At 40.5% G+C, this 16701-nt stretch overlaps 1 protein-coding gene across 2 annotated transcripts in view; it reads left to right on the top strand.

Annotated features, from left to right (window-relative positions):
• The window catches only part of ccbe1 (collagen and calcium binding EGF domains 1), a 60739-nt gene extending 56755 nt beyond the window's left edge, over positions 1-3984 (top strand). For both annotated transcript variants that reach the window (XM_083657651.1, XM_083657650.1), the window contains exons 9-11: positions 1529-1564; positions 3158-3193; positions 3589-3984. In XM_083657651.1, coding sequence (XP_083513777.1) covers positions 1529-1564; positions 3158-3193; positions 3589-3867 — 351 coding nt within the window. In that variant the 3' untranslated portion in view covers positions 3868-3984. The remainder of the gene's footprint in view (positions 1-1528; positions 1565-3157; positions 3194-3588) is intronic.
• Positions 3985-16701: the final 12717 nt, after the last annotated feature.

Below are 16701 nucleotides of genomic sequence, written 5' to 3'. Positions count from 1 at the left end.
TGGTGGAGCACATAGTGAATTATGTCAGTGTTGAATGTGTCACTTCGAAAAGATATAAAATATGTCCTCTTCCAGCTGTTCTGTCAGCTGTTTGTTATGTGGAAAAGGCATTCCACCTGGAGAGGAGGAGATAACATTGTGTTTTGTCTTTCCGGTACATAGAAGGTTTTGTTTTGACTCATTGTAAAGATCAGGGTCCTATTTTGTCTGTCTTGCCAAACATCTGATGGAATTGTACCAGTCACCCGCCGGCGTACGGAGGAGGGGGGCTGGAGTTGAGTATAATTGGACACAGAATGCATTTGTTCAGGGCACAATGACCTTTGATTTGTGACGCTCTGTACAGAGGGAAGCTGATGATGGAATAAACAAATCCTTATTCATTTTAAACGAGCAACTCATTTATTGATGGATCAACAAGGCATTTCATTTATTTTGCCACTACAGTTCCCAGGCCAGTGTGGAGATGGAGTCACTCCACCTGGTCCTCGGTCTGCCCCGTCGTGGTCTCTCCTCCCAGCTGGCCGTGCCTGGATCACCTCCCCGGGGAGGAGACCAGGGGGGCATCCTGACTAGTAGATGCCCAAACCACCTCAAGTGGCTCCTTTCTATGTGAAGGAGCATGCATAGAGAGGCAAAGTGACCGCCTACTTCCTGCTTCAGCGCTGTACCAGAGATTTTCATCCGCCATTTATTTTCCCATACGCATTTCGTAAAATGCGTATCAAAAGTAGTTTTACTGGTTCAAACCAAACGGTACAGATATATTTAGAAACAGGAGAGATCGCATAACATTTCACTGGGACCAAAACGCAATTTTTTTTATTTATTTTTGTTTTGGTGTGTTGGTTAATGTTCTATGGTCTCTCCAGATCATAGCGTTAGCTGAACCGTTTGGTTCGACGAAGTACAACAATTTTATAAGCATTTTACGAAATGTCTATGGGAAAATAAATGGCAGATAAAAATCTCTGGTACAGTGCTGAAGCAGGAAGTGACGTTCCACTTTGCCTCTCTATTGGGTAGAAGGAAAATCCCTGGATGGCTTGCCAACCCATCACTGGGCGAATGCAGATAGACTGACATTCACATGCACATACTCATATCTGTGGGTCATTTAGAGACTCCAATCAAACTATGCTGACTGGCGTGTTTTTTTAATGTGGAGGAAACTGCAGCACCTGCCTGGAGTAAACCCCTGCGAACATGGGGAAAGAACACATACAAACAGTCCAGTGCACTTAAAGACATTGCACGAAGCACCTTAGGTTAAGATTTCCCTTAGAGTCCGAGTTATGGTGTCCATAAAATAGAATCGGCTGCACAAGACACCCTTAAATCTTGTTCTTATGTTTTCCTTAAAATGTTTAACCTTAAGGAGAAGATTTAAGGGTGTTTTGTGCAGCCGATTCTATTTTATGGACACCTTAACTCTGACTCTAAGGGAAATCTTAACCTAAGGTGCTTTGTGCAACTGGGCCCTGATATACAATGCGATGATCATATTTGTGTTTTTTCACTTTAACAGGGCTTTCCAGGAGCTCCAGGAAAAGAAGGCATGAAGGTAACGCTCAGATACTTTGCATGATTTTTTTTTGGTCATCTTGGATTTGGAACATGGAACATAGATCTAACCTGGAGAGAAAGAGGGCAGAGCTGGTGCAGGAGGTTGAGGAGTTAGGCTACCAACCAGATAACGTTGGGTTCGCCTCCACAGGTGGTTATCCAAGATAAAACCAAAATGAAATGGAAATCATATAAAGAAAACTGCCTGGAAGGTGGATGTCTTACAATCTGTGGCTAGCTGTTATGGCTGACTTATTAGAGCTGTAATAGGTTTATTACATAATTATTTGCATTTTTTAATGAATAGTGATGGATGAATTATGTTCCTTTCATCAAACATTATCATCCAGCCATGCAATGCAAACCATTACTTGTGACTTGCAAAACAATGACTTGTTCCCACCTCTGCATATGAGAGGTATATGAGGTATGAAAGCTAAAAGGATTCTGCTCCAGATCAGCAGGACTAGATCTTGTATACCAGGGATACTCAACTTGCTTTGCCCGGGGGGCCACTTTCGTGAAATGATAGAAAGCCAGGGGCCAGTTAATAAACAAACAATATACATTTTTCTGTAGCGGATTGTAGGTTTTTGGGGTGTCAGCCGGAGTTTAGTCTGACAATGTTGTGCACACCGGATAGTTAGTTAGGTTAAGTTAGTTAGGTTAAGTTAGGTTAAGTGCCTGGGTAGCGAGCAGAAGGCAGTATTTGACAATTTAGCAGCTAAATTATAGATTATTGAAAGATATTCCATATTCCAGACTGAAATGCTATAACAGAAGTGGAGTATTGGCCTGAATGACATGAACATTTGGACACTTATTCAGCGGGTATCTTGCATGTTGCGTTCAGGTGCACTGTAAAAAAAAAAGGGGGGGGGGGGGGGTTTGCAATTCCATCGCGGGCCACACAGGGGGCGCCCGCGGGCCGCATGTGGCCCGCAGGCCGCAAGTTGAGTATCACTGTTGTATACCCTAACATTGTTTGCTTGAATCATGTATGGAACAACTTAGGTACCTCTCCTTTTTTTGGACATGGTACCTTGCTCCTCTCCCTGTAGTGTGTACAGCTGGGATGTGTGGATAGATTTGAGGGTGATGGTAATCTGTCTCTCCAACAAATCCAAACCATCTGCCCAAACACTCACAGCCCCAGTGTGACCCCTGAGCCTGGCTAACCACCACAGCAGTCAGGTCAACACGTGTTCGCTACCTTAGGTCAATCGGCTGCCATGATACTTCCCAGTTCTGGCTAACGTGTGTTTAGTGTTATATGTACAACACACCATTTCTCACTCGTGACATACATAGGGCAGTTTCTTGAGTCATTCCAAAATATGATTTGACATTCATTTCAGTATTTACTGCATTTTTATTCTTTTAATTTGTGTGCCTATTCATTTAATTGGCCTGTTTTGTTTAATTACAGGCATTCATTGTTCCTTCTCACTCCATTGCAACTCAAAGTTGTATCTCCCTTCTAGTGCCTTGAAGACGTCCCTACTATGAATTCTTCTCATGCACCCCCCCCCGCCTTTCCTTCCCCCTCACTGTAATTCATCTAAGCTAAATATTTGTTTGGTTTCTCCAGGGGGAGAGAGGAGCGCCTGGATCTTCTGGACCACCAGTAAGACTCTGGCTATCTATATACTGATGCCACAATATTGTAACTTGTTACCATCATCCAGAACAATACACATACTTTACAGTTACACTCAGACCATGACTAAAAACAGGCCAACGATGCACATGTAGAAGAATCAATACATGTATAATAACGCTGTAAAATAATAAAATAATGAATGATATTGTCTGACTTTAAGTAGACTTGAAGAAGACAATCAATTTGTCATCTTCGTAGTCCTCTTCATCCTCAGAGGAACATAAAATCAACCAAACTAACTAATCGTTATTTATTTGAAAAGGAGAGTTTCAACATTTCAGTAAATTTGCCCAGAACAGTTATTGTACCAGTCAAAATATTTGTTCTAATCATGTATCTTTGTTGGACCCGACCCAAAGGGACCGCCAGGCTCCTTTGACTTCCTGCTGCTGCTGATGGCAGACATCCGTAACGACATCGTGGACCTGCAGAGCAAGGTGTACGGCCGGCCCATGTACTCCCCGGGGGAGGACCTGCCTCTGGTCCCGGACAGCTGGAGGGACAGCCAGGACAGTCTGGATGTGGGCTCAGGAGACGTTGACTACAGGGATCAAAACCCTCATGCTGGGGGAGGGACCAAGAGGAACAGGAAGAGGAAGCCAACGCGCGACAGAACAGACTTTGATTGGACAATTTGAGGAGGCTGGATTTTCATACTTGTTTAAGGCAGGTGTAAATATTGAAGTATTATTTAACTGCTTACGGAACAGAATGTGCTGTATGCCTTTTAATCACAGATGTTTATTTTTGTATGATATGCAATATAGTTGATTCATTTTTTTATATACGTCTATACTGTATATACTGTGGATATATTTGTCAAATTAAATGTGTACATACACGTTTTTTGTTTTTGATGTGATGTTCCTTCCCAACACATTCAACCAGTGGAAGCAGTTTTGATCCTACAACTTTCTACCAATACTACAGTACTCATTAACCCAACCCAACTCAACTCAAAAGTGAGTGTTTTGTCCACCTGTTACTCAATGATAAATCAGTTGACACAAGCTTTTTAAATTCACCAAGGGGGAATAAAGAAGCATGAATGTTTGGTTTGGTTTATTTCAGATCAAATACATAAAAGCATTACAAATTTACATTAATAGTAAAAAAAACATTTTAAAAACTGTACACGTTATGTAAATCGAAGAAGAAATGATCCAAGGATAGCCCAGTATAGCAGCTTAAAGTTGCAAACTAGAAGAAGAATTTGCATTGTGACCCAGAATGTAATTTTGTATTCTTTGTCAGTAAGGCTCCTCACGATAGCATTATGGCAGCAATAGTGTTTGGTTATGGCTGCTAAGAAAGTAAGATGGAATAAGACGAAGAAAAACAATTTCTTTAACATACTGTACATGGAAAATACTCAGGAATAGCTTGCTACTGTATGGAGTTTTAAGATGAAGATTTAAATGTTTTCACAACTTTTCAGATTGTTTGTGTAATTTAAAACTGTTTTAGTAACCCTTGCTCTATGCCAATCCAGTTCCCCTTAGTTATGCAATTTGGAAAAGAAAAACGGAACAAATATGTAGGCTACAATGATATACAACGCACAGGTGGTATTTAAAAAAAGGGCTTGCAGTAAAAACCACCCCACATACCGTACAGTATATACGTTAATAAATTCACATATGTCACACAACATACACACATACACATACATACACATACACATACACACAATAAGCTAGATAACATTAAACACACACACACGCAAAATATCAAACATTAAAATATCCGATTTTTAAATGGAGAAGTCCAGTGCAGGATGTCTGGCATCAGAGAATATTTCAATCTGGGTATGGTGACATTGTTATTCTGGATCTGTAAAACACTGTAATTCTGTTTACCACCAGAGGGCGACCTTCTCCAAAGGTATTACGGTAGTCACATTGCCACAGTTGTGACAGTTACAACATTTTGACTGACTTTACATTAACAGGCCCTCTGTAAAACAATACCATGAGATTGGGGAATTTAATTTTTATTACAGTGAATCTTTAATAAAGATTCCCCAGAATTATGTAGAGTTCTGAAATTCCGCACGTGGTGCAAAAGATGGTGAAGACGTGCAAAATCTGTGGTGCAAATAATAATAATAATAATAATACCTTTATTTATATAGCGCTTTTCAAAACAAGTTACAAAGCACTTTACATACAGATTAAAAAAGGCAGAAGGCAGACAGTACATAAAAATTGCATACAATTAAAGACACTAGGTAGACATTAAATATACCATGTAAACGTGTAATATTAAAAAACTAGGAGGAATAGAACAATAAAATCACAATCAGATCAATAAAAAGCAAGTTTAAAATAGTGAGTTTTTAGACGTGATTTAAAAGATGACAGTGTGGTTGCTTCTCTGATCTCCTCTGGAAGGTCATTCCATAACCGGGGAGCGTGAACAGAGAAAGCCCGGTCACCTTTAGTTATGAGTCTGGATGGAGGAATGGCCAGGAGTGACCTCCCAGAGGATCTCAGGTTGCGGTTTGGCTCGTAGGGGTGCAGGAGGTCAACTAAATATTCTGGAGCCAGTCCTCTACAAGCCTTAAAAGTGATCATTAAAATTTTAAAATCAATTCTAAAACGAACTGGAAGCCAATGAAGTGATTTTAAGACCGGTGTGATATGTTCTCTCCTGTTGGACCTGGATATGAGTCTAGCTGCGGCATTTTGAATTAACTGAAGTTTATTGATGTTTTGTTGTGTGAGACAGGAGAAAAGTGAGTTGCAGTAGTCTAACCGGGATGAAATAAAAGCATGAATGACAGTTTCCAGATTTTTAGTGGATAAGAATGACCTTATTTTTGAAATTTTTCTTAATTGGAAAAAACATGATTTGACAACGGAGTTTATGTGCTGATCGAAATTGAGATGGTTGTCGAATATGATACCGAGATTTCTACAGGAGTTAGTAATGTTAGATGAGAAGGGGCCAAGATGGGAGGAGATGTGATTCTGCGATGAGTCTGGAGCTATGATGATGATCTCGGTTTTGCTTGTATTTAACTGTAGAAAATTTGATGCCATCCAGTTGTTGATCTCTGTAATGCACATATGGAGGTTATTTAGTTGATTTACATCATTAGTGTCAAAGGAGATATAAAGCTGTGTGTCATCGGCATAGAAATGGTAGCTGATATTATATTTTTTAATGATGTGACCTAGTGGAAGCATATAGACAGCGAATAGTAAAGGCCCAAGGATGGATCCTTGAGGCACACCATATTTTAACATTGTTGGAGATGAATGAAAGTTGCCAATTTCCACACAGAATGACCTCGCAGACAGATAAGAGTAAAACCAATCTAAAACCAAACCTGAAATGCCCACCCAATTTTTAAGACGTTCAATTAAAATACTATGATCAACTGTGTCAAAAGCAGCAGACAGGTCCAACAGGAGTAGTACAGAGTGTTGACCACGGTCAGCTGCTAAAAGAAGATCGTTTAAAACCCGAAGGAGTGCAGTTTCTGTACTATGGCCTGCCCTAAAACCTGATTGAAATTTCTCAAAGCATTCATTACCATTCATAAAAGAGATGATCTGTTTAGCTACAATTTTTTCTAAAACCTTTGCGAGGAATGGGAGTTTTGAAATTGGCCGGAAATTATTAAGGATATTTGGATCTAGAGTGGGTTTTTTAAGGAGAGGTTGTACTACTGCCTTTTTGAAATAGTCAGGAACAAGGCCAGAGGAAAGTGAAGAATTTAATAAATCGACCAGAAATGGACTGATTGTTGGAAGTATTTCTTTGAGGAAATGAGTAGGGATGATGTCGAGGGAGCAGCTGGAGTTCTTCATGCTGGTAATGGTCTCGGTCAACTTTTCAGCTGTTAACAGGTCAAAGGAGGTTAATGTATGGGTCGTGCTAGGAGGAGAGGGTTCAGTGACAGTCTGGACAGTAGCAGAAATGTGATCTCTGATGGTCTTAATTTTATCAGAGAAAAAGGATTTGAAATTATCACATTTGACAGTTGAGGGCTCAATGACAGCGGGGGGAGGATTTGAGGTGTGACTTACAACATTAAAAAGGGTTCTGGGGTTGGATCTATGTTTGTTAATGAGGTCACTGTAATATTTATCTCTTGCCAATTTCACATCTCTGTTAAAACTCTTCATTAAATCCCTCAGATTCTGCAGGTCCGTAGGTTGACACGAACCCCTCCAGATTCGTTCAGCCCTACGACATAACTGTTTTAGGGATCAAACAGGAAACAGGAAGTAGGAACAGGACATTCTAGAGTAGACCAACCAAACTGGTGTGTTTGGTTGACAGTTGTCCAGACAGACATTTGGTTGCACTCCATAGCGCCACCATCAGGCCAACCTTGCAATAGCAACTATTCTTTCAAATTTCTCCTACAATGTTGCCTTAATCACAGTAGATTTTTACACAGCATATTTGACTTCCGGCATCATCTCTGTATCGCATCATTTTCATGTTACTACTACTTGAAACTGTTTTGCTGTGACACACAAAAGTATTTGATGGTGAAGATGCACAGATAAGAAGAGGGGCATAAACTGCACACAGCACCCGTTTGCGAGGGGCTCCAGTCATGATGAATTCATATACCGCCACCATCAGGACAAATTGAATATTGTTCAAATGGAAAAGTCAGGCAACAGTGTTGACCAGTTGCAGGGCTGTCACTATAACACTAGTCTCTTAAAACAGACTGTCTCATCTACATCCGGCGAATGCAGCTATACACAGTCTGTACGTTACAACCCCCAGAACATGCACAAGGAAGTTGGGAAAAAACCTTCAGACAGGAAAGAAGTTCGACGGAATCCGACCAATCACGACACGTGTGTCCACGAAAAATGCGGCATATTGGATTTTGATTGGACTAATGAGCGGAAGACCCGCCTTTCTGCGATTCTGATTGGACTAATGAGCGGAAAACCCGCCTTTCTACTTCCCATTCCGGTTGGTGCATGATTCTCCCCCACGAAGTACAGACGGTATGGCGGAAGCATTTGAAAATTGCGGAAGCCAACTCGTCTGTTCTAAGAGACTACTATAACACTATCAATGGCTGTCACTGCAAGATTTGTTGTTGACATGTCAAATAAAATAAAAATCACCCTTATTATCACTGTCAAATAGCTTTCCACATATGCTTGGACAGCATTGTATTTTATATAATATTTTTGTCTTTTTTCATATGCAGATTTTAATCTAAGCCTTCTGCGCGATTGTTAAATTTGTCTTCACTTAATCGAGGCTGGTCTTGTTTGTGTTTTTAGTTGATATGTGTTCTGTTGCTGCCCCAGTAGGCCATGTGGTTCCCATGAAAGATAGCATCCGCTCTCGCTGAAGCAAATGTTGGATATGAATAAATAATAATAAGCAAATATATAGCAAATAAATCTCGAGAAATAAATGCATTTCCATTTGATTATTGTAACTCAAACCAGAATTTAAAAAAAGTATAGTGCAGTCCTCAAGGCTTAATACTCTTTTAGAACAGTGTGTGTGTGTGTGTGTGTGTGTGTGTGTGTGTGTGTGTGTGTGTGTGTGTGTGTGTGTGTGTGTGTGTGTGTGTGTGTGTGTGTGTGTGTGTGTGTGTGTGTGTGTGTGTAGGTGTGTGTGTGTGCGTGCGTGTGTGTGTGTGTGGAGGGGGGGGGGGGGGGTGTTCATCTGGAAGTGAACCATGAGGAGAGATATTTATACAGACAAAGCTGTAAAAACTCACTCCAGGTCTATGTATGAATCACAGTTCTATCACAAACATTGTTTATTTTCTGTTTAACATGGTTAGTTATTAATTGAATTAGCTTCATGAGCGCATTGCAATCTGTTCAGCAGCCCCATTGTATGAATTGAAAAAAGCATTGACGTCATTGGGAAAGTGTCCCTTCTTTTCTTCCTTCCTGAAAATCGTTTGCCTGATAACAGCAGCAGTGCGATCACACAATGTACTGGTGTACTGGCCATTCCCCAGACTTCATGGGGCTCTATTCTCCCACAGGCCATCGGCGCTATTACGGGCCTTAACCGCAAAAAAACGTGCCTTGCGCCTGTTTCGGCAAGATAGCAATAGGCTTTAGGCTGCCAAATGCGCTTTAGGCCGAATGGGCGTGGCGCAGTCCCAAAGTGGGCGTGTCGGCGCTAAATACCAGCCTAGTCATATCTTGGGAGCTGGCCTACATTTAGCGCTTTGCGCTTTTCAAAAGCAGGCCTATTCTTTGCCTTCACTGCTTCTTCTCTGTCACCCTTCTCTCTCTCTCTCTCTGAGTTCCCAGCATGCATTGTGTTTCTTCATTTCGCTACTAAATAGCCACCAAATGAGCCAAAATAGATATAAAAGGTAGTTCTAAATTAATGTGTAATGGTAACACAGCCTGCCATTGTCAACATTTCAATATTGGACCAAATAAAACCTCGAAATGAAAACACCACCCTATGTGAAACATATATGTCCTCCTGGGCATATATATACCCCTTGTCGAGTTAACGTGATTTAGAGAAGTAACAGCGGAACGCGCTTCGGAACGCGCTTCTAATGGCATCTGCTATACTGTGATGTCCGTCCAATAACTTGGCCCTATTTCACATTTAGTTTTACAATAAAAACACATTTATGCAATGACTTGACATAATGTAGGGTATATTTATGTGCATCATCCTTCCTGCAGCAGGCGAGAGAAAATGATATCTTTCTGGACAAACTTTCACCAATCTAATAGGCTATATTTTTCTAGCTGATGCATAGAACATTATTTTCACTTTGATCTTGCTATAGTGTAGCGTATTTACATGCTTGCAGTATTGAAACTGCAGTTAGATTGGTTTGAGAAGCATAATAATATGGAATAATAGCCTATAATGCAGACAGACAGGCTGGATGAAGGGAGGGGGGGGGGGGGCAGAGCGTTTGGCTTTCGTCTGGTTTTGCGGGATCACTGGAATTGGAGCTAAAAAGGCAAGCGTGCGATTCGTTTATTGCACTTATCCAATGAGCATGACGGTGCATAATTTTACGCCTAAAAGGCGTGGTTGTAATGCTTTGGGCTGCATCTAGCGCCAGCACGACGATATCAAGTGCGCCTTTCCACGCCCACTGCTTTGATCTGCGCCTGCCGCTCGGCCTAGAAACTGCGCCGATGCAACGATAGGGGCCCATATCTCTCTTGGCTCACGTAACAAATGTAGACGTGTGCAATGATGACAGCCCTTTGTTTGTCTTTCTGATGTCAGCTGCAGGAGGATGAGAGAGAGGCTGGTTCTCTTGAGGTGAGAGCGATGCTTTGAAAGCAGAACCTTTTTTCAAATCGTGCACTCTGATTCACCTTCGTCTCTCTTCCTCATATATAATTTATTTACCTCTCTCTCTCTCTCTCTCTTTATAGTAGCAAAAGAAGCAGATGTGATCTTGGGAGCTTGACCAATTCAAAACAAGGTGATGTCATTGTTATGATTCCTGAAGATCATTGTAATGAAACTCAAAAAGGTGCCCTGCTCAAAACCCTTCAGTATGACATATCAATTGTTGACAACTGTTAGCAGAGGTCATGTGAATATGAGACGTCTAAAATCATGGAGAAACTGTGCTTTCTTTTATTTTCTTCATTTTTTTTTACACAATATGTGCATTCATTAATCATCAATCGCAACCCTTCATTTGTATATACTACTACAACAGCAACAACAATAAAAAACAATAAAATAAATAACATAATTTATCCATCAGGTTAATCTCACATGAGTTTTGCTAGATCTGTCATCTTTTAATCTTATTTATTTATTTATTTATTTATTTATTTATTTATTTATTTATTTATTTATTTAATTATTTATTTATTTATTTATTCATTCATTTATTCATGTATTGATTTATTGATTTATTGAGGAAGTTAGTTACTTTTTACTACCTCAAACGTGATGAGGGATCAAATAAAATGACTGGAGTATAGTGCTGCCTCTCAAATTCTGTACATAGCTTTTAATTTAATTTGCTCATTTTTGCTCTTTAAGCTGTTTCACCCGGGCCAATATTAAGGGTGCTACTGATTTCAGAATTGAAGCAGGTCAATCAGTAAATTACTTTTTCCACATTCTTTATTATTAGGGTGTAGACAAAAGAGTTACAAAAAAGGTTTAGTGATCATTATTTTTGCATATAACTTGTCTAATGTTGCTCATTTTGTTATAATGTAAAACATTTACAGAAGAATCTATTTGGCTCTCCTTTCATTAGTCCTTCAGTAGGCCTATGCCTCCCTCAATCCACAAGGTGGCAGTCATTTCTTAGTTATTATTATACTGTATTCCCCCCCCACCCATAGCAGGCTATAGGCAGTGTTCAATGAAGTCTCATCAAACTTGACAGAACAATTGACTGAATAGTTTCATGAAGATCATCAAAACATGATCTTAAAGCTTTGTGACTGCTGGTTTAGCATAATATGCAACTTGTGACCATTTTCTTCCTTGTTTTGTCTACAAATCAAATATACAAGCTATTCTACAAAAAAGAAAAAATCATGATAAAACAATGTCATTGTTATGATGGCAGCATTTATGCTCTTGTCTACCAGAGGGACAATTATAACTTGATTTTTAGAGACAACAGTCTTGTTTGTTTATTTTTATTTTATTTTTGGGAGACAACACACACACACACACACACACACACACACACACACACACACCTGTAAGCTAAACCAACGATACTAGACAAAAATGAACACCTTTGTTGTCATCTTCATCAACAACAACAACAACAACAACAACAACAATACTGGTTGACCCCCCCCCCCCCTCACAACACATCCAACAGTTCCATCAAACAACGTAACAAACTGGAAACACCTAAGCCAGACACCGCCTCATTAAACACTACAACATTGTTGACATGTTGTGTTTGTGTCGTTGTTTCAGTCAACAGTGCATGTCAACATTTGCTTTTGATTAAAGAGGGACCGAAATAAAAGGCCCTGTGCACATCCCTATAATAACAAGCATGGAGCATCCCCGTCCAGAAAAAAGACAGGACAAGCTTGGCAACATATTTGTCCAAAATCCCTTCTGGAAGTAATTAATCACCAGCATACAAGAGAATACCTCAAAAGATTTCAAATATTTGCTGAAGTGCGCCCCTTGTTCCTAATTATATCTCCCCTGCCTGACCCCCCTTATTATTTAGAACTGGCCACACACAAAAAACTGAATGGGAACCGTCACACAGCTAGCCCCGCCTCCTCCCAAAGCAAATGCTTAAAAGCACAAATGAATGAATGAATGAATGGGTTTACTGTGCTGCAACAAAGACTTTAATGAGGTAATTTTATTATAGCGACCGCTCAGAACTGTTGGAAACAGATGGGGGGGGACAAACAGAGGGGGGCAGCATAGAGGAAATTAGTGCTACCCAATTCATTCATTAATACATTCGAGCGGGCAGCAAATTAACTGCCCCAAAAATCCCCCCATTCATTGAAGATTATGATGGGGGAGAAAATACATTGTTGCCCTCCAACGTAATTGAAAGACAGTGCAAACTCAATTCTAATTAGGCGAAAGGCAGCCCCCTCCCCTCCTCTCTAACATCCCCTATTTCCCCCCTCTAAAGAAGGCTTGCTCTTGTCGGGGGCCTAAGTTTAAGGAAGTATTGAGCCTGAAGGAGACAATAATGAGAGATGGGTTTGGCCCCTGTGCTTTATATGCTGCAAACAGGTAGAGGCAGATTGAATGGTTCTCTTTCTGGGGCTCCTGGGGGGCCCCTGTCTTCCCAGCACAACAACCCCTTGGCCCTGAGAGAAGCTAGGCTCTGAGGAGTGAATGGACCATGCTGCGGCCAGGCATCGCTGAATGGCCACAAAGTCCTTCAGTGATTACTGTGTTGTGTCAGTCTTCATCACACACATGGACACAAACACACGCGCGCATGCACACGCACACGTACACACACACACACACACACACACACACACACACACACACACACTAGAGATCGGCAGTAACTAAGTACAACTACTTTGTTACTGTACTTAACTAGGATTTTCAGGTATCTGTACTTTACCGAGTATTTATTTTTCTGACCACTTTTTACTTTTACTCCCTACATTTTAACACAAATATCTTGTACTTTCGACCCCTTGCATTTTCAAAACACGCCAGTTACTTTAGTTTTAATGCACGACAGACAAAAACGATCTGCACCTTTTACGTGTGGAAAAACCATATCACACCAATTATGTATCCAAAGTATAGTCTGTATACATCTTAAAACATGTTTGGAGGGGATCTTTTAAGTTTAATAGTCTTCAAATTATGCTAATATGATGTGAGTTACAGTTAGCGTTGCACAGAAACAGCTGGTAGAAGTACTTTTTTACTTTTCTACTTTATTACATTTCAGAGCCTGTTACTTATTTGATTTTACTTGACTAAACAAGTTGAATCAGTACTTTTTTTTACATTTTTTTTTACACAAGTAACTGTACTTCTACTGAATTACGTGTACTTTTCCCATCTCTGGCACGTGCACGCGCACACACACGCACGTGCACACGCACACGCACACGCACACACACACACACACACACACACACACACACACACACACACACACAGACACACACACACACACACACACACACACACACACACACACACACACACACACACACACACACAGTCCTTAGCCCTCCACCTCTCCCTCTCTCTCACATTGAGTTATCTTTACTCAGACATTGTCTCCGCTAATTGGAGCTGATGAGCGACTAATTGGTAGTTTTTTTTTACAACAGCCAGTACTTAAGCCATGGCAAGCCGAGGGAGGCAGCATGAGCAGAGTTAATAAGAGGCTTTGCACAAATGAAGGCTTTAAAATGGGCCCGTTTTCACAGAAAAAGGGAGAAAAGGGAAAGTTGAGGATATCTTTTGTCCGCTCCACATCTTTCACTTCTGTGTGCAGGTATCTGAAAAGCAGGGGGCAGCGCTGGAGGGCACACACAGCGCTCGCTGCAATGCTGAGCACTTGTGTTGTGCATATAAAGGGCTCTGTTCTGATTGTGTGGGGGCCCATCGTTTAGTGTGTCTGTGAAGAATGCTCCTCAAATGAATGTAGCCAAGTCCTTAGAGATACAATAAGTGCCCCCTCTCTCTCTTCCAACCTGGACCACACTGGACTGTGTTGAACCAATCTGAAATAAAGGTTTAGTCCGCCCACATTGTTAAGGGTGAGTGTGTACTAGCCTACGTGTGCAGAATTGAGCCAGCAAATAATATAACAGAGATACTAGTCTATCAGAAAGACGTATGCGGTGTATGAAATCCTTTGTAAATTAAACATTTCAAATGATCGTTAATCCAATGCCTATACTCTGGCCCTAAATATGAAAAGGGGAGTCTGTGTGTCTTCCAGGGATGCAGTTGTGTGACATTACAGACAAAGAAAAATCATATTACCACATAAGGTCTGCAGCATTCATGTTAGAGATTGTGCATAACCACACCACAGCTCAATCTTATAGAGAGGCATAGTGACCGCCTACTTCCTGCTTCAGCACTGTACCAGAGATTTTCATCTGCCATTTATTTTCCCATAGACATTTCGTAAAATGCTTATAAAAAATAGTTTTACTTGTTCAAACCAAACGGTTCAGATATATTTAGAAACAGGGGAGGGCGCATGACATTTCACTCGGACCAAAACGTAAAAAAGTTGCGAATTTAAAGAAAATATTTTTTCGATGTAGTTTTTTTAAGTTTGGTCTGAGTGAAATGTTATATGTTCTGTCCTGATTCTAAATATAGCTGAACCGTTTGGTTTAACAAAGTAAAACACATTTTATAAGCATTTTACTAAATGTCTATGGGAAAATAAATGGCGGATGAAAATCTCTGGTACAGTGCTGAAGCGGGAAGTGACGTTCCACTTTGACTCTCTATACAAATTGAGCTAAGCCACACACCATGGTATCACACCAGGAGGTGACAAACCACTCTCCCTTTCCCAACATGCAGCAATGTAAACATCTTGAGATAACGAGGACAAGGATCCCCAATGCAAAGCAAAGCTATTATTTGTTGGTCTAAGTTGGTTTAAGCAAATTTCTTCACTGATTTTTTTCACCAATTCCCTACAGAAAAAGCAGGGGGGGGACGTTTCTAAAAGTGTCTTCTATTTAGTGGAGAAATGTCAGTGTGTGTTCAATACCAAAACAATAAGACGTTGGCTCAGTGGTTAGTACTGTTGCCTCACAGCAAGAAGGTCCCGGGTTCGAACCCCAGTCCGTCCCAGGTCCTTTCTGTGTGGAGTTTGCATGTTCACCTCCCCGTGTTCGTGTGGGTTTTCTCCGGGTGCTCCGGTTTCCTCCCACCACCTAAAGACATGTTAGGGTAGACTCCTGTCAGTGCTCCTGACCAAGGCACTGGCAAAAGGAACTAGAGTTGGTCCCCGGGCGCTGCACTGCGGCTGCCCACTGCTCCTAGTTCTAGGAAGGTTCCTAGTAGAGGATGGGTCAAATGCAGAGGATACATTTCCCCATGGGGATAAATAAAGGATAACTTAACTTATACCGGTCATAGGAAAAAACATAATCAAGCTATAATCTGTCAGTGTTACAGATTCACGACTCACAAGATAACCTCTATGTCCAATAAGTGTTTCCTACAGTGCATTTGTATCCTACTTTTTCCATTTTACCTTTACTTAAACATTAATGCTATAAACTAGTAAATACAGCACAATCATCAATCAACTCATTACAGCCCAGGCCCAGATACCTTTTCCTATGGTGTCATTCACTGGCCAAACGTTTGTGCTGAATCATCTGTTGTGCTATTCACAGTCTCTCAGTGACCCACTAACATCCTACAGGTTTGCATTGTCTACTTCCAAAGGAGCCATTAGTATTGCTATTGTTATTTTAATCCTGCATTTCCTAACAAAGAGTGGGAATTAACTCTCTAATGAGGACTTCCTCAGACACACACCAGAGGCCTCTACTCTACTTTCTCTGCATGCTGACAGAGGGTTCGATTTGAAAATGTTACAATAATCAATTGTGTAAAGAGAAAAAAAAGGCATATAATTTAGTGTTTCAAATCTGTGCTGCTTGCTATTTTTTATTAATCTATAAAAAAAATATTTTCTGTCTATTTTGTTGTATTATTTTGACAAATTTGATGTGTTGTATCTACTACTATTTCCTGCTGCAATTGCTCAATTTCCCTACATTATTGTTGATATTTTATTTCAAAGTAAAAGCCCCTCTTAACTGTGCCACCGTGCTGGCCTGACATTATCTCCTGTTATTCTGGCTGCATACACATACATTACATTTTCTCCATGTCCAGATATATCATATCTTCATAAGTTTCACCTTACAGTTTGTGGTATTTTGTGACCACATAGTTACCAATTCTTACATATGGCAGGGCATGGTATGGTGGTGACGCATGGCATGACATTATATAGTAATATACAGTAAATGCCA

The sequence above is a fragment of the Poromitra crassiceps genome (assembly GCF_964638095.1).
Source record: "Poromitra crassiceps genome assembly, chromosome: 21".
Lineage (NCBI taxonomy): Eukaryota > Metazoa > Chordata > Actinopteri > Beryciformes > Melamphaidae > Poromitra > Poromitra crassiceps.
The sequence above is the reverse complement of the archived record's forward strand: the minus strand, read 5'-3'. Positions and strand labels throughout refer to the sequence as shown.